At 40.9% G+C, this 25,120-nt stretch overlaps 1 protein-coding gene across 2 annotated transcripts; it reads left to right on the top strand.

The window, feature by feature from the left end:
- Positions 1-301: 301 nt before the first annotated feature.
- On the top strand, positions 302-18,966 carry ZNF488 (zinc finger protein 488). 2 transcript variants are annotated; one of them, XM_057400992.1, is made up of 4 exons: positions 302-492; positions 12,603-12,825; positions 16,963-17,191; positions 17,652-18,966. In XM_057400992.1, the coding sequence occupies exons 2-4, from the start codon at positions 12,607-12,609 to the stop codon at positions 18,815-18,817; spliced, it is 1,614 nt and encodes a 537-aa protein (XP_057256975.1). In that variant the 5' UTR covers positions 302-492; positions 12,603-12,606; the 3' UTR covers positions 18,818-18,966. The 2 variants fall into 2 exon arrangements, with proteins under 2 accessions (XP_057256975.1, XP_057256976.1); XM_057400993.1 differs by lacking the exon at positions 302-492 and adding an exon at positions 954-1,039.
- The last annotated feature ends 6,154 nt before the right edge of the window (positions 18,967-25,120 follow it).

Below are 25,120 nucleotides of genomic sequence, written 5' to 3'. Positions count from 1 at the left end.
AAGGACAATCGGCAAGAAGACTTTGGAGGTGGTTTCGGTTTGTTTGGTTTTTTTTTTTTGTCCCAACTTTGAAAGAAACTCTTTTTACAGCGCCGTTACGCGGGGGAATCCCTCCCGCTCACTTGAGTCCTCCTCCCCGCGTTCGCAGACCTCCCGGGATGGATTCTGCGGGGCCCAGTGGAGGGGGACGGTCCTGGTCGGGGGGCGGGGGTGGGGGGGTCAGGGGCAGGCGCTGCGGAAGGCGTTTCCCGGGGTCCGCTCTGGGCAGGGAACCGGCGCGGGGCAGAAGAGGGAGGGTGCTGGGGCGCTGCGGCGGCGGGGGCTGCTGGCGCTGCTGCTGGGGGCCTGCCTGCCCCGGCGGTGGGGTGAGCGCTCCTCGCGGTCTCGGACGTAGCGGGATCCTGGCAGCGGCTGCGCGCCGGGAACGGGTCACGGCGGGGACCCCGGTGCCGCGGAGCCACTGCGTGCACAGAGCCTGCAGAGGGACCCCAGGTGAGAGGGGCCCGTCGGGGTATCCAGGGCAGCGCCCCGCAGTCCCTTCCGCCCAGCTTGCGCGGCCGCGGAGCGCTCCGGTATGCTGTCCGCCCGGAGCGGCCGGTGCGCACCCAGGGGGCGGCCCGAGGGGTCCCCGAGCAGCCAGGGGCTGACGTCGCACAAGGACCTGCCGTGCCCGGGGCTGGGCTGTTCCGGCGGGGAAATTGGGGTTTTCCGGGGAGCCGGCGACGGCACGGGGGTGCCCCGCGGGGACTAGTGCTTAACCCCGACCCTTCAGCGCCCGCTTCACTGCAGCAGCGAGAAGCCCGAGGAGGGTTCTCCTGGCGGCCAGTACCAGTCCCGGGGCTGCTGGGGGCGATGAGGAGGAGGCGGCTCAGGGCGGGGCGAGACGGCCCCCGGCAGCCCCGAAGGCAGCGGCCCTTTCCCACCCTCTCAGATCCTCTTCTCTCGGCGAGACGTTTCGAGCATGAGTTGTTTTTACTGGGTACAGCTCTCCCCATCCTTCCGGCTTCGACAGGTGATCAGAGCATCGTGGCGGTTTTAGGTACTTACTCAGGGTCTAATCGCTTTTAAGAAATTAATGAACTTTCTTTGGAATAGCTCACGTTGTTATTCTCTATTTATATCCAATATAATATGTTAGTAGAAATTTCCTACTGGTTAAGTAAGTTAGTGAGCTGCTATTGTCGTCACTTTAAAACATCACATTGATCTTTACATTTGCGAATTCTTCCGTGAAAAGGTTTCTGTAGGAATTCAGTCCACTAGAAATGTTTGAATAGGTTTAGATTTTTAATGTAGTTGCTCTTAAATAAAAAGCAGTTGCATTCATACTTGAAATTCAGAATTTAATAATAAATTATTGCTCAGAAGTTATCCCTTATTTTTGCTTTTAAAAATGCAGAATTTAGTGCTTAACAGCTCTATTTACCATTTATTAAATATACTTGGTACTAGAGAGATGGATTTATGAAGGGAATAGGTAGACTGTGAGAGAAATTTAAGATTTACTTATTTTAATGTGTAAAACTACACCAAAGCATAAGCTGCTTCTTGAGAAATCAAATTGATTTGGTATTTAAGCACCTTTCAGTATTGCAAAGCAAAGTAGAGCTGCCTTACAGAACTCTACAGAGATACTGTCTTACAAAAACCAAAAAGCTTTCTCGCCATAGAAATATTGATGCAAAGTCAAAATATTACTTTAGCTTCTATTGTCTGAACATAATATAGCCCAGTGAGAAAGTATAAAAACAATTTTTGCATAAAGACTTGTAGATTCTAGGAAGATTTTGCAAAGGAAATTACTTGGCTAAATCCTAGTATGTGATATATGAGTATTTCTAGGTCTGTCATGCTGTGAATCAGCTAGTACAATTTTTCTACAACACAATCATATGTTACTTGGAAATGGTATCTGTAGGCATCAGTCAAAGAACAAAGTACTTTGTTGGGAAACAAATTATTTTAGGTCAAAAAATTTCAGGTCAATTTTAATTTACAAAACTTGTTTGCCATTAAAGGGTTTCTTTGCTTCGTTGTAGAGTAAAAGTTGTTTACGTTGTTCCCCACAATTTCACATTACATAGTGCTCTTCAGCTCAGTTACTTGCCGTTATTGAAGGTGACATTATGTAGTAAGTTTGGCATTAATATAAATAAGATTAATGTTACTCAGTACTGTTGAAGAAATCTCCAGTATTAACCATATGAAAATGACTGCTAATCGTTTAAAAATATTTCTATTCAAATACAGATGTTGAACATGCACAGTCACAAAAGATTATATAGCTGTATGCATAGCTAAATGTAGTTGTGAATGCATGTATGTGTGTATATATATACGTGTACATGTACATATGTATATGCTACACAAAATACATTAGTTTCTTGTCAGAAAGAAACATTTGAACAGATACAACATTATTTTTTTTTTAAATTAAGAGCTACCAAACGTAAATAGCAGGACTATTAAACAAGAATGTACTCTATGTATCTTGAACATCAATCAGATAATGTAATTTCTTTTGATTTGTGAAGACAGGAATGTGAACTGTATGAAGAGAGAGGAAGAATGATTTGTGACTGTTGACACAAGATACACATTTTGGTTCAGCCTGGTTGTGTTTGGATCATGTTGGTTAGTTGGTTGGTTGGCTGGTTCTTTCTCGGTTTTGTCTGCATGAATGCCTGGGTGAAGGAACAAATGCATAAGTCTGTGTGAAAACAAATGTGTTAGCATGAAGTGCTGTGGTCAGGACTCCTGTTTGTGTGAATCAAACAAGGATTTTGCTGAAAGTGGATACACACATCTATGTGACACGTAAGTTTCTTATATTATGTTGACAGACAAGTAGTTGCCTTCTCTGTTCCTCTGTCACGGAATAGCTTTGCTGCTTTAAAACGTGTTTGTTACATGCTTTTATATGCCTTTTTTTTTTTTTTTTTGAAAAGCAGAGGCATTTTTACATCTGCTTTCTCTCACTTCCTGGTTGTCCCCTGTAAAATTCAAAACTCCTATGACATTCTGGGGCATTGTGTCTGTTGCTGAAAGGTGAACAATGCCAGAGCTGCAGAAGCAGAACCCATATGAAGTCTCTGAGGTGACCAGTAGCACAATTCAGGTCTGGAATCTGAAATACTGTGTGCTCTGAACTGAAATACATCCGTACAGTGCACTTTATGTACTATGCTGCTGAAATAATGTTAATTCATAACATTTACAGCCTGATAATCCTCAATACTGGCTAAAGAGTTAAAACATGCTCCCTTTATCCTACAAGGCCTCTAGTTTTTAGGTCTTAGGCCTTGAAACTACAAAAGCCAAGTGGTGGATAAAGGTAATGCTTCTATTAGACAGAACAGCTGTAGTCCAGTGAAGAATCAGCTCCTCAGTACAGTGCCCTGCACATAAAAATTAAGTCTTTGAAAGCCAGCAGACTACACAGCTGTATTCAAGTCCTCTTTACCCACAGGTGGATTGTCTGACTATGAATGTCTTGTACAAGCCAGTACCATCCACCAGGGTCCATTAGATGAGACACTGCCAGGCAAAAGCACTAATTCTGCCTCTGGAGCCAGCCCAATTGGAAAGGAGTATTGATATTTCATGTGTCATGGAGCCAAACTCCTAAACCCAGTCTGTCTGAACCACTGGGACAGCAGAAAATAACTGTATTTTATCCTTTATAATTAGGGAAGCATGGTATTACTATTGCTTATTGTCCAGCTTGACACATCAAGAGCTCTCCCAGTGTCTGCACTGCATTTCTTACATTCAAGCACTGGGAGGTGTTGAACAGAAACCTCAGTGACTCTGTCGCTCATGTTCCACCATATAGAAAACCTCCATTTAGGTCTGCTAAATCAAAGGCTTCACATCGACCTATGCAGGTACTGTTGCACCACATGTCCCAGCATATACATATTACCCAGGTTTTCCTGCTGTATGGGATAGTCCATTCCTCTCTTCCCCAACATGTTTCCTGTCATGGAAGATGGTGACAGTAGAAATAGGTGTTCACTGTGGAAATTTCCTAAGGACACAGGGAAGTCTGGGGTAGAGCTACTATTTGAAAGACAGTGGAGCTAGGGTACATGATTCTATTGGGACTTGTTCACATCTCAGTTATTTTCTCATTGGATTAGACTTGATGCTCAATGTCAAGCATTTTGTTTCTTGGCTTCAGGTAAAAAGTGGGAATTACATCCTTGTGGTGGTCTTGAAGAAGCAAATCAATCTGCATCTGTTTTGGAAAGGCATCCCTGAATGTCTGTGGGGCAGCTACCATGTAGCAGGAGAGAGCCCACTTCAATCTTCCCTATTCTCAGAGAAAATGAGAAGAAACTTCGAAGCTTTTCTTTTGATCTGTGTTTACAAATGGCTCCTGTATTTCACAAGACTTGCTTAAGGCAAGTGTGGTGCTTGAGGTATTTACTCATTTCCAAGCAGGGATTTTAGGTCTGTCTTCTTCATTATTCCCACTGAAGTTTGAGAGATTGTTCATTATAAAAAGATTTGGCAGCTTCATGATTCACTAGGCTGGGTATCCAGCCAAGATATAATGATGGTTTATCAAGAGCTGTCAAATTAAATTGTATGTACTGGGGATTTCAGGTGATAGGAGACAGTCTGAAGACCATAGAGCCTTAAAATAGGAAGAACTGGAGAACTGTTCCCTGAAGATATCATGATAGTATAACAACAAAATTGTGAGTACCTCACAAGGTCTTTGATTCACAATAAAACATCCAGAAGGAGCAAGTTTCTGGAATTTCAAAGCAGACACCATACTCTTCATGCCTTGCTGCCTCATGATCTTTTTCCAGGGATGCTAGGCAGTGAGTTTCCCCGTTTCTACATGCTATTTTTAGGGGCTTGTCAAGTCAGAATTGTGCAGCTGCTGTACAGGAAAGTATGGTGAAAGAAAGCTGGGGATGCCTGGAATGCCAAGGGAGAACTATTTTTATGAATTAGGCCAGGTCAGTCCCAATTTTATTCCACGTTTTTTAGATTCAGCTAATCTCGGCAGTCAGCAAATTCCTCTTGGTGCATAGTTGTATTTCCTTCTGCTTGTTCCCAGATGCCTAGCTCAGGCAAGCTTCAGGGATGGAGTCATTGCAGGAATACAGGGCAGATGTTCAGCAGTACCTCAAGGACTATAAGGAACAGAGAAGAGAGGTACTCACAGTATGCCCCAGGCATAGCCCTGGACATCAAAGCATTCCAGACTCTGTAGGTTTTATTATCATTATCTCAGTTAATTTATCAGTGCTAATTTGGCTGTTCTTAACACATAGATGGGAAGGGGCTCAGTGGCAGGAAAGGGCCCTCTTTGGACCAGTGGCCCTCTTGCTTCTATGCAGAATCATTGCTGAAATCCAAATTTGCTCAGTGAAAAAGGGAGCGTACTCAAAGGTCAGAACAGCTGATCATACCAAACAGGCTAGGAATGGCAGCACATAGCTATTATCTGCCTGTACTCTCCAAGGACATTTGTACAATTTTCTTCATGTATGCAAGATTTTCAGCAGTAAAGATATGAAGGACCCACTTCATGTCCAAAAGGAAACAGCTCCCAGACCTGCACCCAGGCTGAAGCACAGAAGCTTTTCTTGCAGTGGCAATGAGCTAAGAGCAATCACTTTCATCTTTGGACTTTTCATGCTTTAAAAGGCAAATCTCAGGTTGTAATACAATAGATTTAAGTTGCAGCTTCTTTCAGGTTTATTTTGTGGGTTATAGAATGACTTATTTTGTCTTTTAAAACAAGAATTCTCTATTCCTTTCTTTGTTTTTGTGCCAGTTTCCTTCAGTTTTAGTTTTGATTCTTCCCCTTTACAGTTCACATCTTGAATAAAAGGAGAATTAAATCTTGCACAGAAGGAAAGCACATTTTTAAAACCCAGTAAGTGGATTTTCTCACTTTTCCAACTCTGATTCCCTTGGAATTCCCTTCATGTATTAAGAATCCTCAGTTCCTTATAACAACAGAGAATAATAAATGTTTCAGACAGAAGCATTCTGTCTGCATCAGCTCAATTCCTTTAATATCTGTAGTTTATTGTGCATGACACTGCATGTCTGATCATGGATTCCTCAGACCGACAGACCTCCTATTGAAACCAAAGGCAGTTTTGGCAGTGGCCACAGGAGTGCATTGGCATGAAGTCACAGGTTGTGTGCTCAAGGGAAAACGCCGTCACACTTTACAGTAGAGAGGATTAAGCTAAAAAGTGAAGGAAAGGATGGTTCCAGTATTTAATTTTTTCCTTTCAGCATTGTTGATATGGCAAATACTGAGCTATACTGTTTATATTAATCACTGCTCTGGAGAGAAAGTCTGGAGTAGATATAAAAATGGTTGGGGAAACTGTGGGATGATGTTTTCCAGGATCAAATACTTTCATTAGTTTTTATGAGTAATTTCTCTGCTGTGTTGTTTGTTTTTTTTTTTTTCCAATTAGGGCAGTTGCTTTGAAAGTAATATCACTATGTGCAAATTAATCCACAGTTAAAAAGGAATTTAAAGGTAAAATAGAAGAAGTAACTGAAATTTAAAAAAATCAGATTAATTTGAGAGAAACAATTTTTATTATCTCCTTCCATTTATGATTATGGAGAGCTGAACTAGTTAATTAAGTTCCGGGTGAAAGGGTTCCCCTCTTTCAAAGGTGATTCATTGGTTCCCTTCATGCTTCCAAAGCCTATCATAATATTAAGTTAGGCTACCAGCGCTTTTATGACCACCAGGAAACTCCGAGTGATGCCACAGTTCAGCATTGTCTGTGTGCTCTGGTGAGGAGAATTAGGCCAAGTTCTATGAAAATAGGAGGCAGGAAGTCCTTGCTCAAATTGGTCTTTCTACATCTGGGCATTGCCAGATATTTCTTAGAAGAGCTTGCAGTGACATCTGAAGGACATGCAGTAGAAAATCAGGGATCTGAAAGAGCTCGGAACTGTTCCTATGCCCTCCTCTTACTCCCCCTCTAGAAACACATTTTTTTCAAGCTGCAAGGGAGCTACGTAAAAATTTTTCAGGGTGGCAGAAGTAACCTTAATTAATTAATGGGATGATATACAAATGGAAATGGGGAGAGAGGAGGGGAATGCTACCTGCAGGGTTCCAGCTTGAAAGAGCATTTAGGAAACCAAAAGGTGATTAGCAATTTGTGTGCTGCTCCTGGAAGCAAGCAGGCTGGGAGCAGTTGCTGTGAGTATTATCTGTTTCATGTACTTTTTGATGGACCATCCACAATTGCATAATCTATAGGGAGTTGCCTGCCCATAGGTACTTGTTGTTTGACAGATCTGTCACACTTCTCAGAAATCAAGATGCAAAATCCATCACTCAGGGACATGGTATATGTGTATCAGACACTCTCTTGGGGATGAAGAGTCTATTAAACAAGAAGTCCCTAAACTCATCCATATGAAGAATTTGCATCTGTGACAGATAGAATATGGAGAATACCCATCGTCTAACAGGTGATCTGACTCTAATGTGCTACTAAAGCACTATAAATATTCATTTTTTTTCACCCCCCCAGAGACAAGTGTGTGGGTGAGCCTAGAGGGATAGGAACTGCTTATGCAGAATATGAGCAAGAACAGCAGGATTATGTTGCATTTGGGGGGATCGTGTCTCTGGCAGGCAGTGGCACTCCCAGCACTGGCAGTTTGAGGCAAGCATATCATTGCCTGCACGATACAGAGCTGAAGATACAACCTTCACAAAGAAGCCTAAGACAGAGGTCTTCAAACTTTGCTACATAGTAGGAGAAGAATGAAGAGTGAATTAGTCAGATGTGTGACAGCTAGTGAATCTGTAAGAAATGAGAGCAGAGAATCATTGCTCCTTAAAAGAGGCAGCCAAAAGGTAGAAATCAATAACATACGACAGGAGCAATCAGTTAGGTGAAGTCTTAGAGAATTCTCTGTTATAATAATTTTCTCTGTCCTTTGCTCTCTCTGAAGAATGTGAACAATTCGCCTACTTCAGCCTATCAAAGAAAAATGCCAGGCATTCTAGTATACCTTCTCAATTTCTCATTATGACTACGTTCATAGATTCTTAATAAGTATGACTTTCCATAGACTATGAAGACTGTTGGCAAAGATGTGACATTTGCACTGAGACCAGACTTACAATTAAACAAGAGCTGAAGTACTGGGTTCATGGGTTAGTGTAGAATTCTCATTCAGGTTCAAGTCTGACATTCATGAAGACTAAGAGAAGTTTTGCAAAAAATCCCATTCTTGGTTGTGGCTGAAGTTCTGGCTTTAGATTATAAGCAAGTGAAAAACATGGAGAGGTTAGTCTAGATCCAAATCAAACTCCCATCCAAATTGAGAGGCATTTCAGATTTATATTCTGGCCTACTTACATGTGATCTTACCTTGTCCTACCTCATTTCTGTAACCTGTTTTAAGTGCTGCAGGTGGTGCTGCTGTATTTCAGCAACACTGAGCTATCTGCAGTGCTCTCAAGCTATGAGGCTGCACAGGGCATTACGCAGTAAGCCTTCTGCACTGTGTGCTGCCATAGTGCAGTCACACACCCCTAGGAGAATCCAGCAGATGCCCTTCTGGCAGCAGTTGGACCTGACCTTGCACACAGCTGTTCCTGGCCTATATCTAGGTTTGCAATGAGTGGTGGCAGAATTGGGCAGAGCTGATTAGGGGCCCTGGGCAATCTCATGCCCATACCCTGTTGAGATTTACTCCTGTAAAGTGTCAGTGAGTATTTTATTGGACTTACTAGGGAAAGAGCACGGAGTAGATTTAGGCTTGGGGCACTTCCCTGAGCTTAGCTGAAAAGGCATCTCCATGTGGATTTTCCAGACACTACCATCATCAAACTCATGGGACAAAGTTAAAATCTAAAAACTTTCTTTAGAAGTGCCATGCAGCCTGATAAGTTTCTTTAGTAGCAACAACCAATAAAAAGTGATTTTGGAAAGTCTGCAATGTAGAAATAAACTGCCTAGCTTGTCTCTGTGTGTGTGTGCCCTTTTTTATGCTGCAGTTGCTGACTTGCCCAATCCAGCCACAATATTGCAGTGATGCCTGTAAAACTTTAAGATAGTTTCCCTTCACCTCTTACTCCTGTTGTCCATGGTCCTTTTATCTCCCTTCAGCTCATCTGTTGTGTTTCCTTTGCTCCAGTCTCTTCAGAAAGTAAATAAATCCAATTTCTCCTCTCAAGTCATGTTTCAAGAGTCAATCTTTAGTTTTGAGAAGGTCAGTATTTCAGTTCTCCAAGATAAGGGCTGCAGCCCCCAGAGAACCCCTTACTATCCCTCCCCTGTGCTGGAGGCAGGACTTGTTCCAGTAGTGTCCCATGGATGGATCTGCATTCTGCAGTGGAGACCTCTGAGTGAGTGCTGGTCCAGGTCAGAAAGCCCACAGGATGCAGCACATCTCTTTGCAGAAGTAACAGCTCATTTTTGAAAGCAGTACAGTCATGCTTGCCGTTACCCCTCAGCTGATGAACTTGACTCTCTAACACTATCTGAAAGCTTGTCCATGCAAAGGGAAGAGCTTTCTCATGCTATTTGGAGACTGGAAGAAAAAGTTCACCCTTTTTCTTCTGAAGATGCTGCAGAGTATCACCACTCCACTCTGAGTACCGGATGCACATCTTCAGCCTATCTTCTCTGTTTCAAAGAGAATGTTGAAAATTGAAATTAAACTCCCTACCTGGCATAATGCTGACCAGACCCTTTGGAGGGACCTTTGGGTAGAGGGAGGCAGAGAGAACGACCCACTTATGAGAGAAGGGTGACAGGGTGTTCAGAAGCTGCGGTGGTATAACACACTAACAATATCAGGGACTCGGTTTGTCCTGCTGTCACTTTGTTTTGGGACACTGTTTTATAGTGAGATGTCACACTAGATGGTGCATTCGGCAAGTTATTTGAAGAGATTGATCTTCCCAAGCTGAAAGCCTTCCGCACAAGGCTGACGGTAACAAACCCATTTGCTGTGTACACACAGTACAGCCTTTTCATAACTTTTCACAAATTTGACCCTTCTGTGCAATTATGCATATGGCCAGATGTATTTGCCATAGGGCAGAGCTTCCTATAAGCCGTCCAGTGAGAAGTGATGGCTTTCTTTCCCCTCTCCAGAATGGAGAACTAGCCTTCAGGCAGGCCTGTGGGACAGTGCGTATAGGCAGAGACCCCGCACTCCCCTTGGGTGTGTGAAAGCCCTTCCTTGTTCGGGCTTTGGGACAGGAGGAAGCTCCAAATGAGGAGCAGGCAGCACAGCAAGGAGCACACATGTTGCTAGGAACTGCTGACACCTTCACAAGGAGCTTAGAAGAGCTCTCCTGGTTGGAGGTGTGTGATCTGGGTTTGCTCTGGGAGCCGAAACCTTTCTTTGTGACGCATATTATGTCAAGAATCACTAGGTGGTGCTGTTACACATAAATCTCACAGTTTTTCTTGGTATTCACACTTGCTATTTTCAGCCTTCCCAGAAACGGTTCATGTTAGGGTTGGGTTTATGGCACTTCATTGAAAAGCTGCTGAGATAGAGAAAAGTAGCAGGCAGCAGTAGCTAGCTGGAAGGGATTGTAGCTTCTTCAGATCCTCATATCTGTGCTTGGGCTGCGATTTCTGGAGGAAGAAACTGGCTGTATGCCTGTAGCACCCACCCTCTTCCTTGGAGAAGTGTGTATGCTCAAATCCAGCATCCTTCCTCATTGAAAACCCAGCTTTGAGGGCCCTGGATTTCTGTTTCCACAGCACTCTGTTAGTTCACATGGAGAAATTCACATGAAGTTCACAGAAAGGGAAATTTTAATAAAGAAGAGTTGCCTTCTAGGGTCATAGGTGGATAAGTAGAATAAATGTCAGAAGAGATTAGGAATATCCTGAATGTGAATTCCTTAGAAAAGGAACTGGCTCAGGTTAAAGTACATTTCTAACAGTTTTTCCTCATTTGGAGAGACTTCTAAGCATTTTTAGATTTCAATTTTTTTTTTCCTGATGGATTTAAAATTTTACTTTTGGTATTATCTAAAAAACATTTACCTTGATGATTTTAATTTATTAAAAATTGGTATATTTTAAATGGAAACACACCCAAACATACAAATATGTTGTAATTATTTAGATTCTATATATTGTAAAAATGTACACATAAATCCCATCATTCTGTTCTCACATCAATAGTAACTTAAGGAAATTATTAGGAAACCAGGCAATGAAACTCATAATGAAGAAAAAGGAGAAACTCAGTCTATTCTTCTCTTAATAACTAATTTCTTGCAAGCCATCTGACCTTTTCCTTAATCTTTTATGTCCCAGTCTTTGCCTTGATTGTCTGGTTCAGGCCTTCATCCTTCAGATGTTTACTACGTACTGCATGTGTAACCATGTATTTTAATGTTTTCAGGGTAGGGCCTTAGACCTTGCTTACCAGAAAGAAATTATAATGAATTAAATGTACTGATTTAGTTAAATCAGTGCAACTCTTAGGCACTTCACACCACTTCAGTTTAAGTCATGAGTCAGTGAGTAGCAAATTCTGTTGAGTGAGAAAGATTAGACTGGATCTTCAGCTCTTCTATCTCAGTATTTGATAGGCTAAAGCCTCTTCAGGGCTTGTTGCTGTTCTCTTTAATTTTCTCTGCCTAATGGACCTGATCCAGCTGTTGATGGCATAAATGAGGGTTTTTCCATGACCTCCAGCTGGGAGCTGGAGACGGCAATATCTTTATTAAAAACATAGAGAAGTTATGAATGACAAATAGCTGAAACTTACCTCCTCACAGCATACAGAGTTTTCAAATTGTGGCTCATATTGCAGAAATCGCCTCTGCTCTGAATAATGTAATAGTCTACATTCAGGGCAGGAAAATTCAACCTTTAAAGTCATCAATTTCTACTAACTAAGAATATTACCATACAAAGAGTCATAATCTGATTTAATTTTCCTAAAACAGCAGATAAATAAGATCTCTCATATATTTTGATATGGCATAACAGTAATCTTTTTGTCAATTTCCACAGATTTTGTTCATTCACGTTGAATGGACTCAGGACTCAGATTAATCCTGGTTTTGTACCAGCATAATCAGAAACTATACTGATGTTGCACTTCCAAATCAAAGAGCACAGCTTTTTCAAAATGTGTTTAAAAAAAGTGCTTGCTCTTTGTTGTTGCTGTTGTTGTTCTCCTTCTCTATCTTTCTTCACACTTCTACAAACTACTACTGATAAATAGGAAGGATATGTGAGAATATGCTGAATGAGCATATGCTGAGTTCCACTCACTGAAACTGTTGCTTACTGTTCCCAAAGCTTCTTATTCCTGGCTCTAGAGAATAGCAGTGAAGCAGGACTTGAACTCCTGAAAGAATTTGCCTATTCCAGAAAAGAGGAACCTCTTTACAAACCTAAGATTTTGGTTTAGTGTGAAGTAACTTTTCTCTTTCTAAACTGGATGTTGACAAAGCTGCAGACTCTGTAACTAACATTGTCCTAGCACATTCTTGCAATTTACCTACAGCTCCTGGAAGTCCTTGTATTGGAAGTAGTGATACCCCCTTCTATTTCCATCTCTATTCCAATTATGATTTCTTACTCATTTTGCAGGTTTATGATGGAACTTACATCTTTGCCTAAATTCTTTTGGACAAGTGACAACAAACTTCTGCATCACCATTTTCCGGACATACTGGCTACTGTTCATACCACACAAGACATTGCCGAAGAAGTTGTTTTTGGACCATGCATGCTTCAGAACACCCTGCTGGACACTGTAGCTTTTATTGCTCTTAAGTGTTCCGATAGAAGGAACATTCACTATGTATTTAAGGTAGGAGAAAGCATCGTTTAATTTTAGTCATATAAAAAAGGGTTACCCCACACCTGGGAAGGTAACTTTGTCAAGGGGTAGATTTTTGTTTCATTCAGCACAAGTGACAGCTCCTTCAAAGGGGAGAAGTAGCCAGTGCATTTCTGATTTATGAGCTGTAGACTGGAGGGACCTCAGTGAAAACTCTTTCCTTTGAAGGAAGAATACGAAGTCCCACTTCTATGCTGGTGATTGATGACCTGCTTCAGCATTGACCAGGAATAGGAGGAAAGAGTTTAGAAACTTCATGCTCAGGTTTCATCCTTACAAAGGATAAAGGAAGCTTATCAGGAGGTGACAAACCTGTGAGAGCAGAGAGGGAAGACTCTGTGTGACGTTGCGCTCATTCATGCAGGTAGTAGATTCACAGTATTTATTGACAGATCTGAGAAAGTGTTAACTCTGTTTGCTCAATTGCCTATAAAATAAAATCACAATGGCTGTGATCCCAGCACAGGTTGTATGCGCTATAGAAGGTATCAATCAGGCAACCAGTCCACGCAGTCTTCAGGCAGCCACAATTTATTGCTATTAGTACATGTATCCCCTAAAGTTAGCTTAGATATATCTGTCTGTGTTACAGCTGCACTTTTCAATCTTAGAGAAGCCAGAGTGTGAAACAAAAGGAACGGTCATGTAGGGAAATTAAAAAAACCCAGGATTCTGATGGAAGGTTAACTTTCCAGCTTTACTTCCCCGATTTTTTGTTCCCTAGCCACTGTTTATCATAACATTTTTATCTGGACAATGCATATTTCTCTTACTGGCCTGTTACCTTGGCTCTCTGGCTCCTGGAGTGTACTGCAGTTGTCATTGGTCTTGATGAAGACAGAGAAGTAGTGTTTTACAATGTCGGGCAAGCAAATTTCCCACATGCTACGGCATGGATGTATCTGGGAGAAACTCAGGTTCTCCTAAGATTTCTGTGCTCTGGACAAGAGAAATCCCACAGACTTTTTGTAATATGGAAGATGCAGCTGTTGGGAGATACCTGTTTTACACTTTTGCTTTAAAAAAATTAAGAAAGAAGAGGCTTCAGGGTTTTTCTGTTTTGTTGAATGTCTGGCACACGTTTGCTTGCTTGGACAATGTTATTAGTACTCCAGGAGAGCCACAAGCTCTTTGGAGAAAGATCTGCTCTGAAACAAAGCTTTATCTATGGGATGTTTCTGTATTTCTCCTGGGAGTTTTGGAATTGCTGTAGACTCAAGAGCCTCAAAGGGTTTTTTTTACATTGGAAGTGCCCTCCAGAGGGATGGCTTTAGTGTTTTGCTATACTTGAGCTATGTAATTGTTATGCAGCCATGAAACTAGATGTCTGAGTTGGCCCAGATCTCTGTCTTTTGGCAGTAAATACATCAAATTCTGTGCAAGTAGCTGTTCCAGATGCAGTTGCAAGTCCCATATCCTGCTAGCTACTTACAATTAAAATCAAACCTTCCAGAAATCACGAACTATTGTTACGGTCCTAACTCTGTGTAGAGACAACCAGCAATTCAATCAGGATACTATGTTATCATGGCACTAAGGTGCAATGCAAGAACTGGGTTTTCATATGTTGTCTATGGTACAAAAAAAATACATGCAGGAATAATTTGGCAAGGTGGATTCTTCACAGCTGAGGTTCACATTCGTCATAGTTCAGCAGCACTCCTGCAAGACTGGGGAGAATATAATTTCTAAGACGGGTTTTTTCGTCTTGGGCTTTTATGTTTAATCCAAAAGGGAGTTCTATGTTTCTACTCTCATCCTCACAAAGACCCTAATTTGAGCTCCTTGTGCCAATTTGTACACTTGGGCAAACAAAATGCCTTGGCAACTGTTGGCATAGGTGGTTCTTTCTAGCCAGTCATTCACCTCAGCAAAGCAAACCAGCCCCTTACAAAGCTCTCTGTCCCACTGGGTTCTTCTGCTCCTTACAGCTTTTTGTGAGTTTCAAGAAACAGTCTTATTCTCTCCCTTCTCCTCCATCCTCAAGGAAGCCACTTTGCCTCCTTAGCCCAGCTGTCATTGAACCTGTGGAGCTGTGAGGCCCTTACCTCGTATATAGATGTAAAGGATTCATTTGAGGTGTTGCCATCTCCAGAAGAGGGTGGCCTTACAGGGTTTATAGTGTCTCTAAACACATGGGGAAACTAAAACTGGAGCATGCTTCTAATTGACAGCACCCAGATCTTAATTTTCTGTGCTTTATTCCTCCCCACCTTCTTTAATCTGTCTCAGCTCTTTCCCTGGGGTCCTGGTTACTGGAGGAGCTGTGCTCCCTTTGACTTTGCTTAGAGGGCCAGGTGGATGCTTAGTATTTCTGAAACACAGAAACTAATATATGACAGCCTCTGTCATAGTTACAACCACTGTGTGTGGGTGGGTGTGCTTCTGTTACTGTCAGACTTCCCTATTTCTCAATCACTGTTAATTATCATGGTGTTTAAAGAGCCTGTTACAGGGCATGCTAAATTATTTTCTCTTTTATACTAATTAACTCTTATCCTAATGGCCCCTTAATGTTTCATTCTTTTATTCAAGCTACTAAATGTGGTCATACTTTTTCATGGGAGGTAATAGAGAGAGGAAGAATAGCCAGTGGAGGGGGAAAAACAGCCACCATACTGTTTCTGATACCAACCACCAATTAATGGCTACCCTGCAATTAGTAGAAAACAAAGAGCTATGCATTGCTTGGGGTAAAACTTAAATCATACCTGTCATTAGACATTTTTCATTTCCCATTTCCCAACTTCTTCCTTTCTGAACAATGACTTAGTGATTACAAATTAGTTGAGGCTTTTTATGCATGTAAATGTTGCCATTGATCGCCCTACATTTCAGCCTCCAAGCTATGAAAATCTTCCCCGTCTTTCAAATACTACAGAGGACATAGCTCTGCTGTGGTAAACACCAAGGAAAAGCCTATAAGTAAATAAATCAATCATTCCTTATTCAGAACAAATGCAGTAAAGTAACTAAGAAGGGAGCCACACACTAAATGAGGACAAAGCCAAATGTTTTATATAATTTCTAGAGCATGGTCAACCTGTGACTGTATGACTCAGGAGCCCTGTGGAGAAAAGCGTATATGTGACTGAGGACTATGCTGTAATATACAAGCAGAAGGGAAATTTAATTTGAGCAGTAGACTTAATATTATTTTTTAACTTCTGAGTGCCTGACCTTGCAACCTAAGCAACATTTTTTAACTTAATTTGTTTGGTATTTCTGAATGCACACATCTGAAAGCAAATCAACCCCTCGCACCTCTCAGAAATAATGTAATAAAAAAAATTAATCTGATGAGTTTTCATCTGTTTAAGTACAATGAAATTCATTTAATCAATCTATCAAAGGCAGAAATAGGAATATATAATTTTATATCTGAAAAAAAAGAAAGACATCATTTAAGATCTTATTTATATTTATTAAAAATTAATTTTTATATTATCTAGCCAGTTATATATGCATATTTTGTCTCCTTGGGGTATTGAATTAAATAACCAGGATTATTCTGACACCTCCTGATCCATACCCTCTTATACCAGTGAAAAACTCCACATGCAAGTGCCTTGAGTGTGTGTTCATTTTCAGGCTCTCACTGCTCTGATCCAGGGGCTGCACATCTCACACCCCCCACCCCCCAACCATAGCACTCATGGTCTCCTGACTCGTATCCCATTTTCCCATTGGATTGAAACCTCTTCTTACAGAGGAGCTCAACTTCTGTAGCTCTGTGATCCACCCCTGATACTGTCCCTTGGGACAACCTGCACTGGATGGAGGACACCATGCTTGCCATGAGTGTGCTAGAGTGCTGGAAACTGATTGGCATACCAGCCCTGTCACTGCTATGGGAGGTTACATGTGAACACTGGTGTCTCATTCTTCCCATGCATCTGTATTTCCAGAGCTCTCAGCACTCATACCAGGGAAGCCTTTTGCCAATGATGATTTTTGGATTTGGTGACACAGTCTGTGAACTGGGCTCACAGCTTTGGCATACTGGCTCTGTGTGAGGCAGGAAACAGGCTTTGCTCTTGAATTTGATGGAAATCTATTTTGGGTCCCAAAACCTAAACCCTGCCTTTTTTGTATCCTGTCTCACAGGTAGATGTTACATCTGTGCACAGTCCCACAGGTTTGCCTTGGATGAGACTTGTACAAGCAGCTGCCAATAGTAATGAGCAGAACTTGGAAGCTTACTTAGAAAACAGTCAGTTATATTATCGCTCTACCAGGAAAATTAGCAAAAATGAGGAGCTGCTTGTCTGGTATGATGAGGAGCTTTCCAGCCTCTTGGGTTTCAATGAGATAAAAGCTCAGAGTCCCCAGAATGGTAAGTACCAAGTTGCTGACTGCAGAGGTCACTGAGGACTGAAGTGAGTCTGCAACTTCTTTAGCATGTGGTGATCTTGTAATACAGGAAGTAAAACCTGTCTAAATCCTTAGCCGGTCAGCTAAGGGAAAAGATTTCTGGTTCAAACGTCAAATCGTCATAAAGTCTGTATGGTTTATCTAGATCACTGTGTATTGCCCAATTTACATAATACAAATTTGTCTTCAAACTCAAGATGAAAGTGATTTTGCAAGTAGCATGTGGAGGCAAATATGAGTGAACCATTTTCCATAGCAGCAAGGGACCTGATCTTACACTGGCATTAGCTTTGCCATGTGTAATCTAGCATGACATAAGAGATGTTTCTGTATTTTCTTTTTTGCCAATGGCAGGGTCAGGATCTGCATCCATCCGTGATTCTACCTTTGCAAAACTCATCATCTGTTGTCTGTTTCTGCAGAGCTGAGATGCCAAGAATGTGACCGAGTCTTTAAATGTGAACATTCCTATCTCTCCCATGTCCGCTTCCTATGTGTCCCAGAGAAGCGTGCCCTGCTATGGAAAAACTTCCAGAACCCAAAGACTGAAAACAGCAACTTAGCTGAGCAGACCACAAATTTCCACAGCTTGGCAAGGGATCTAGAGGTCAAAATGACAGCTTGTAAAGATGATGCCCATGGTCTCACAGGAGAAAGGAAAGCAAAATCTGAAGAGGCTGAGAACAACAGGAGCAGGAAAACAGTGTTGTTGGAGAAAACCAATAACTTGAGTGAGGAACATAATTGTGGGAGCAAGGAAGGGGTTGGGGGAGAGCATGCATTGGCTGGTTCTTTCTGGAAGCTTAGTTCAGGGAGGCAGTCAGCTATGAAGGATGGTTTAGAGCAGAAGCAGAGTGCTTTCACTGAAGTCAGGAGAATGAAGGAGAGGCTGAGGAATGAGAGAATGAAGGAGCCAGAAGAGGAGGATGGCATAGTCCCACCTGGTGAAGAGCAGGTACCAAAGGAAGTGTGGTTGAACTCCTGTGGTAGTGCATTCTCCTTTGTGTGGCCCAGCAGAACCCGAGGAGAACAGAAGAGTGCTTTCAGCAAACCCAGTAAATGTCTAATAGAAAGACCTGCGATAAATCCTTCTCATCCCATGAGTGAGTCACCAAAGAGCTTGGGAGAGCTGTCTGGCTTCAATGCCACCACAGACATCATGTGCTGCAGCACCCTTCTCAATTCCAAGTTCTTTGTCAGTGATTTGTGTAGTGCCCAGATGCTGCAGACAAGCATCGCTCAGAGCAATGTTTTCCCATATACCTCAGAACCGTGGCCCAAACAAGCAGGAAGACAGTTGCAAAACACAACCACCACTTCTTCCTCCTCGTCCTCTTCCTTGACTCTTCTTCCCCCCACTTTCACGTCCTTTGGAGTGGCTGCCCAGAACTGGTGTGCCAAATGCAACCTGTCCTTTCGCATGACATCCGATTTAGTCTTCCACATGCGGTCACATCACAAAAAAGAATACTCCTCAACTGAGTCCCAGTGTAAGAGAAGACGAGAGGAGAAGCTAACATGTCCCATTTGTCATGAGTACTTCCGAGAACGCCATCATTTATCCCGGCATATGACTTCTCATAATTAGAGCTGCGCAGATAAATCTCACCAAGGGACTGGGCAGGTTGGGTAAAGAAGGGAAGCACAGTACACTTGCATCCATTTCTTTTTGAGTTTACACTTTACTTTTTAATTTTTAAAATTCTTTTAATTAATAATTTTAATTAAAATCTGTTTTTTTAATTATTTTTTGTTTACTTTTTAATTTCTTGCAGAAAATCACTGTTTACAGTAATTTATAATAGATGCTTTGCAAAAAAGAAAAAAAGTAAAATGTTTACATGAGTCTGGGTTGCAAGTTTTGAAATCTCAGCCTAGCCCTTGTCAATCTATTTTTGAGGAAATAAAATAGTGAAATCAATGCGTATGCTGTATTAATTTGCAAGGAGTTGGGGATAAAATTACTGTTTTGCAAATAGTTTTCTTTCTTGGCATTTCTTTTGCTTGTGTTAGTGCAGTACAATGTAAATACAGAAGTAACAACCAACACTTTGACTGAGGACTATTTAAGCACTAATAATATCCAAGCTTATATGCTAAAAGAAAGAAGATGCTGTTTCTTGCAGCTTTGGTGGACACTTGCTCCTTCATGGTAACTGAGTCAGCTCTCTTACCAGATTTGTGAGCCTAAGTAAAAACCATGTATCTCACTGTCACCTTGGCTGGGACTTGAAGTTACGACTCTGTCTGATATATGTGATTGTCAACAGCTGAACAATCGACTGCCAAAGATGTGTCTTGTAAATCAGAATATCTGAGTTCTGTTCTAGGCTCTGCCACTTTTGAAATACCTTTTATAAACTCAAATCAACATTCTGGCCTGATGTGTGCTTGCAAGATCTGTGTGACTTTAGCAGGTGTACAGATCTGATGGAGGTAGAGTTTGGCCTGTGGTTTTCAGGTTTTTGATATGCTGAAGAAAACAACTAGGGTATTTAAGTTGCTATTAACTACTGATAGATAGAATCTACACACCTTAGTTGTGGATGATAGGCTCTGTTCTGCTATCAGTGAGAAGAATGTCCTTCACAAAATATGAATAAATGACTTTGCAATATGCTCACTATTTCCACCATATGGATGATATAGTCCTGTGTTTGTCTACAGCACAGTAGAGAGAATTTTTCTTTGATGATGCCTAGGCTGATAACATGTGTATCTGCAGATAAACACGTTTGAGTGATAAAAGACAACACGAGAGTCTTAGGCTGTCAGTTGGGGTCAACATGTTACTTATTGTCATCTCTTGGGAGATTTCTGTAAGTCAGGAGACTATATTTTTTCCCAATATATTGCTGTTGAACATTAATATGTGGCTGTTTCCTATTGACATAAACATTGTTTTATATATAAACATTGACTTACTGCAGGCCAACCACAGGCAGTGCACCCCAGCTTTATTTTCCCAACATAAAGTGAATAAACTGTTAGACTATGCCTTTGAGTTCAGAAGACATAAATTGAGACTGCAGGTCTGGTTGGATTGTAATACAGTTTTCCAAGGTCAGTGGTGGAAGCTCTTTCACTGAAGTCATTAAAAAACAAATGAACAAAAGCTTTGAAACATGGAGTGAAGGGAACAACCTTGCATTGAGTAGGGCATGATGTGGTTTCCTTCTAATCTTTCCATCTCTGTTTTCTGTCCAATAACATTAACTGGGTAAGGAATATATTTATGGCAAGGTTTAATGGGCCCAGTTTCACTCCATCTGGTTTTATCTGGGTGCCAGCCAGTTTACTGTGAAGTCAGTGTCCATAAAGTGTAATGAAGGACTCCATGGTGTAACTGCATTCATATGCGGTTAGGGTTATAGTTCCCATTAGTAGTTTAGGCCAGATTGTGATCTCATTTATTCCAGTGCAAATCCAGAATAATTCCAAGTTGCTACTCCTGATTTACATTAATTATATTAAGATCAGCCTGGCCCAGTATAAATAAGACTACAGATCTCTTGGTACCATTGCTGCAAAGTGTTCTCTTCTGTACTTCTGAAAGATGCCATGTTTTCTTAATAGTTTTACAGTTAGAAACCTAGCTTCAGATTTCTTCTGGAAAAAGACAAGACCAGCTCTGTAATGCTGCCCAGTATTATGTTGGCACATCACTTCAACATTACCCTGCTCCAAAGGCCTATTTTTCCAGTGTGCTACACCCAGCATATCATATAGATGAGAGTGAAGCAGTACCAAAACTAACTGTGTTGGTGTAAGTGATCTTGAGAAAGTGTGGAGAATCAGCCACTGCTGAATCTCAGAACATCCTCCAATGGTGTTTTAAATCTACATCCTTAAAGGTCTCACCAGTAAATCAGACTTCTTCATTCTGCTTATAGTATGAAGCTTAAGCAATCAGCAAGACTATAGAGAGATATAGCCTTCCTTTATCTTGTGAAGTAGTTTTCTCAGGGGAAAAAAAAGAGGGTAAGAATTCTTTTCCAATATTTTAGTGGACATATCTCAGCCACAGCAACTTATATATTGTGATGACAAGCAATGTATAAATGCCTTCTGTGCACAGAAAGGCAAGAGAACCAGTTACGAAAAGTGTCAGAGCTGATTCAGAGCGCAAAAATGAAGAGGAGAGGTTTTAATCAACTTTATTTCTGGTACTGTCCTCCCCTTCTTGAGCTGCAGGAGCAGTGCAGTTTAGTCATACCATGTAAAGACTGGGGATTTGCCTCTTGCAACATGGAAATCACACTGCAGGCAAATGTGTACAATACTGCCCTTGCTCCTTTGTAGGAGGCCACTGTCATAAAAAATGGTGAACAAATTGCTTCCTATACTCGACTAAAGTGTTTTGTGAACTAAGACTTGTTTACACACACAGCTGACCAATATGACGTTTCATTGCCTACTACACCTGTGCTGACATCAGAGCAAAGCAGCATAGCTGCCAACAGAATGAGAACTTGATTGCTGATGTATAAAACCAGCCCTTGTGTAAAGCTCCTTGCGCAGGCAGAGGGAATGTCTTTTATGTGTCTCAAGTTTAACTGAGTGTCTCATCTAAGCTGGGTTACATAAACTAAAATTATCCAAATTATCCAAAATTTTTGCAAATTTTATTTCTTCAAATGAAAATACTCATACTAAAGCTGAGCAACCCAACTATTGCAGAGGCAGAAGGAAGCCTAACGAGACAAATAAAAACAGACTTCCCATAACTGAGTCATGCTGGAAGCTTTTTTCCCCTTATGTCTAGAAGTCTGAACATTTAAATTGGTGCATATGAAAGGAAATCCTGCTGGAGGAAAGGTGCTCCAGTAAGGCAGGGGGTTCTTGAAGAGATGAAAGGGCTTAAGGAATTCATGAAGGACTGCATTCTGTCCCAGTGCAATACAGTGGTTTTACAGCAGGGATCTGTGTCTTTTCTATAAGTAGAAATGCTTGGAATAAAAAATAGGAGACAATTTGAAGTCATCTGACTGGTTCTCTTCCTCTCTTTGCTAGCAATTGCCTGTGTCATTTGATCAAACTCTGTCTCTCGTGACATCTGTTTCTGGATCAGTAAACACAATGTTGTCAAACTTAGCTGTTCAGGCTGTGTTTCTGCAGTGGGTTGTGCGTTTACTGATAGGAAATGACAGAGTAGGATATTTGTTCACTCACTGAACCCTGAACTCTCTCCAATGAAGCTGGAGAAAGGGCAGCCATTGAAAAGGCACTCAAATATGCTTTTGAAGAATATTTATTTACTTGCTTTTGGGAGGCTAATTTTTCACTAGTTGATGCAGTCTGTGGGCTCCTATTGGTGTACAGTACAGTTTGAAAGTCACTGGACTAAGGCAGCTTTTTTTTGGTATGATCAGAGAAGGCTATACTAGAAGGACTCTCCAGAGAGAAAGAATGCATCATTTTGTCACAAAAAAAAGAGAGAATAATCTAGCCGCTATTTCTTGGTCAGAATTCTGTGAATGTTAAAAGGAGAAAGATCATACTGTTAGGAGGCCTGATAAACCAAATCTTTTCTTCCTTCCTCTAAAAGGAACATGATTAGGATTAAACTTCAGGAAGCTGTTCTAAGTGGGATGGTAAGGAAATGGTGCTATAAATTGTTGAATGTCCATATCAGCTCTGGAACCAGCATAGAGAAGGGTGGCAGTTTCAGTGTATTTCATGTTGTGGAAAGGCACTTCTGAAATTGCTTGTCCCTCTGTAAGAAAACTACTGTCCAACTTCATCATTTAAACCACAAACCATGGATTTTCCATAACTAATTTTCATTCGTAGTTTTGTGATGTTCGAACCTTTCAGTGCAATGTAATTTTCTGCATAATTACTGCCTGTAGTTTTGTGAGGTCTGTTGATCACACTGTGTGTGTGGTCATGGTTTAGGTTGAGCTCAAAGTTATAGTGGTCACTAGAAACAAAAAACACCAGATGGAGCCAAACCTGGGGGACATACATACAAAGTGGGACATACACCTCAGGATGTATGTCGTCCTTTACACTATAGAAGATGGAAGATCCATGCAGAAAGCAGCTCTCGGAAAAAAAGGAAGTCCTTGACCACACAGATGATAGAGATCTGCTTTAGTTCACAAAGTGCAGGTTTAGGTTTCAGGGAAAGTTCTGCTACCTATCATAGCTCCAGATGTTCTAGAAGAGTTTGGAACCTCTAAACAGCACAGACTCACTAGCTTCAGTGCCACTTTGCTCAGTAAGTCCTGTGGGCTCTGCCTTTACATGTATTTCCTTTTTGTCAGTTCTGAATTTACCTCCTTTCAATTTCACTGTATTAAAATGAGATAGGATAAGATGTAGTTTATCTATACTGCTTGTTATCTCTCCACTCTGAGACAAGCAATCTGGTCTTTTCAGTGTCTTCAAACAAGACATGGTCCTACCTTGAGCAAAAAGTACAATCATACAGAATTTACACTACACTGTATGCAGGTTCTAAGCTCATTGAGATGGGAATAAATATGACATAGCAGTTTCTAAAGACAGGAACAAATTGCTAGTAGATTATCTATGGAATAATACATAATATTTTGTTGATTAATAAACTTTGTCAAGGTTGCACACTAATTTTCCTGTGAAATTGATCACTTCAGTGAACTAACAGCACTATTGATTTCAAATCAACTCACCAGCAAATGCATCTTCATTGTTTGTTTTCTCAGCTGGATTCCAATTTCTGGACATAGTTACTATTCATAAGTACTTACCATATTACTGCTGGAAGAAATTATTTGCTATTTGTGCCCATATAATATAGCTTTTGGTCCTTGAATGAATAGCTAAATTTTTTAAATGCTGACTTTTGCAACTACTATTGTTTGTACATGACAGCACAACTGATTGTATTTAAGAAAACAAAGCAGTCTATCTGGACCATTTAGATATTAAAGAGGCTTAAAAGACAGCAGAAGAAATACATTAATGTTGTTTACTCATTTATTGACTACTCCAGTCTTTTCCATATTAAGACTCTTTAACATACTTCATACATATATCACTTCACACAAAATTCTGTATGAGTTTTAGTTAACTGAAATATTTTCCACAACACTGAGAAGTTCAGCAACTAGCTAGTGCATAAAAATCAGAACACAAAAATAGCTCAAAAGAGTCCAGGTCAGTGATCTCACTGAGTGTAGTTGATAAGACAAACAAGTAGTAAAAAAATGGAAAGTTTATTTTGTTTAAATTATTTTCCTTTAAATACTGAAAGAGATTCTCTGCAGTTAGATGTTCGAACATGATTTATAAAAACAAACCCAACTCTGCAATAACTTACAAATGACCAAGGAAACATCAATGTGTAGCTACTCAGACCTTAAGTGACTAAATTTTGGGGGAATATTTTCCTAACTTAATTACTTTACAGCTGGAATTTTACAGAGATGAGAAATTTTGAGATCTAGATTGCAGTTACATGTATTGCTAAATAATTATGATTTATTTATTTATTAAATAATTAAAGACAGATAGATAAGAATTGTAAGAAAGACAACTAATGTTGTGCATTAATTAAGCTCATGTCAGTATTCTGTTAGTTGCCCTGGAATACACCATTACCTAATAAGTAGTTTGCTAGCAGAGTGCAAAGGATATTTCTCTGCTTTCTGTCTTTGTGGCAGGACATACAGCAGTCTGCTTTTAGCCTTAAGTAAAAAAATACGATGCTTTTTCATGAGTCTGTTGATCTGGGCACTAGGTGAAAGAGTCAATGTTTTGCCCTTCTCTTGCTCATTCCCCCTCCCTCTGCCAGACAGTAGGGGAGAAGCAGCCACGTACCTAGAAATACCAGGAGTCTGGGCAACTTTGAAATACTGTGGCTATTTTTGGGACATCTGGATGATAAAATGGTGAAGAGATCAAT

The sequence above is a fragment of the Pezoporus wallicus genome, unplaced genomic scaffold, assembly GCF_028554395.1.
Source record: "Pezoporus wallicus isolate ANWC-B61680 ecotype Strahan unplaced genomic scaffold, APGP_CSIRO_Pwel_v1 contig_5524, whole genome shotgun sequence".
In the NCBI taxonomy this organism is placed as follows: Eukaryota; Metazoa; Chordata; class Aves; order Psittaciformes; family Psittacidae; genus Pezoporus; species Pezoporus wallicus.
Note: the sequence above shows the minus strand (reverse complement) of the source record. Positions and strands in the feature narration are given on the sequence as shown.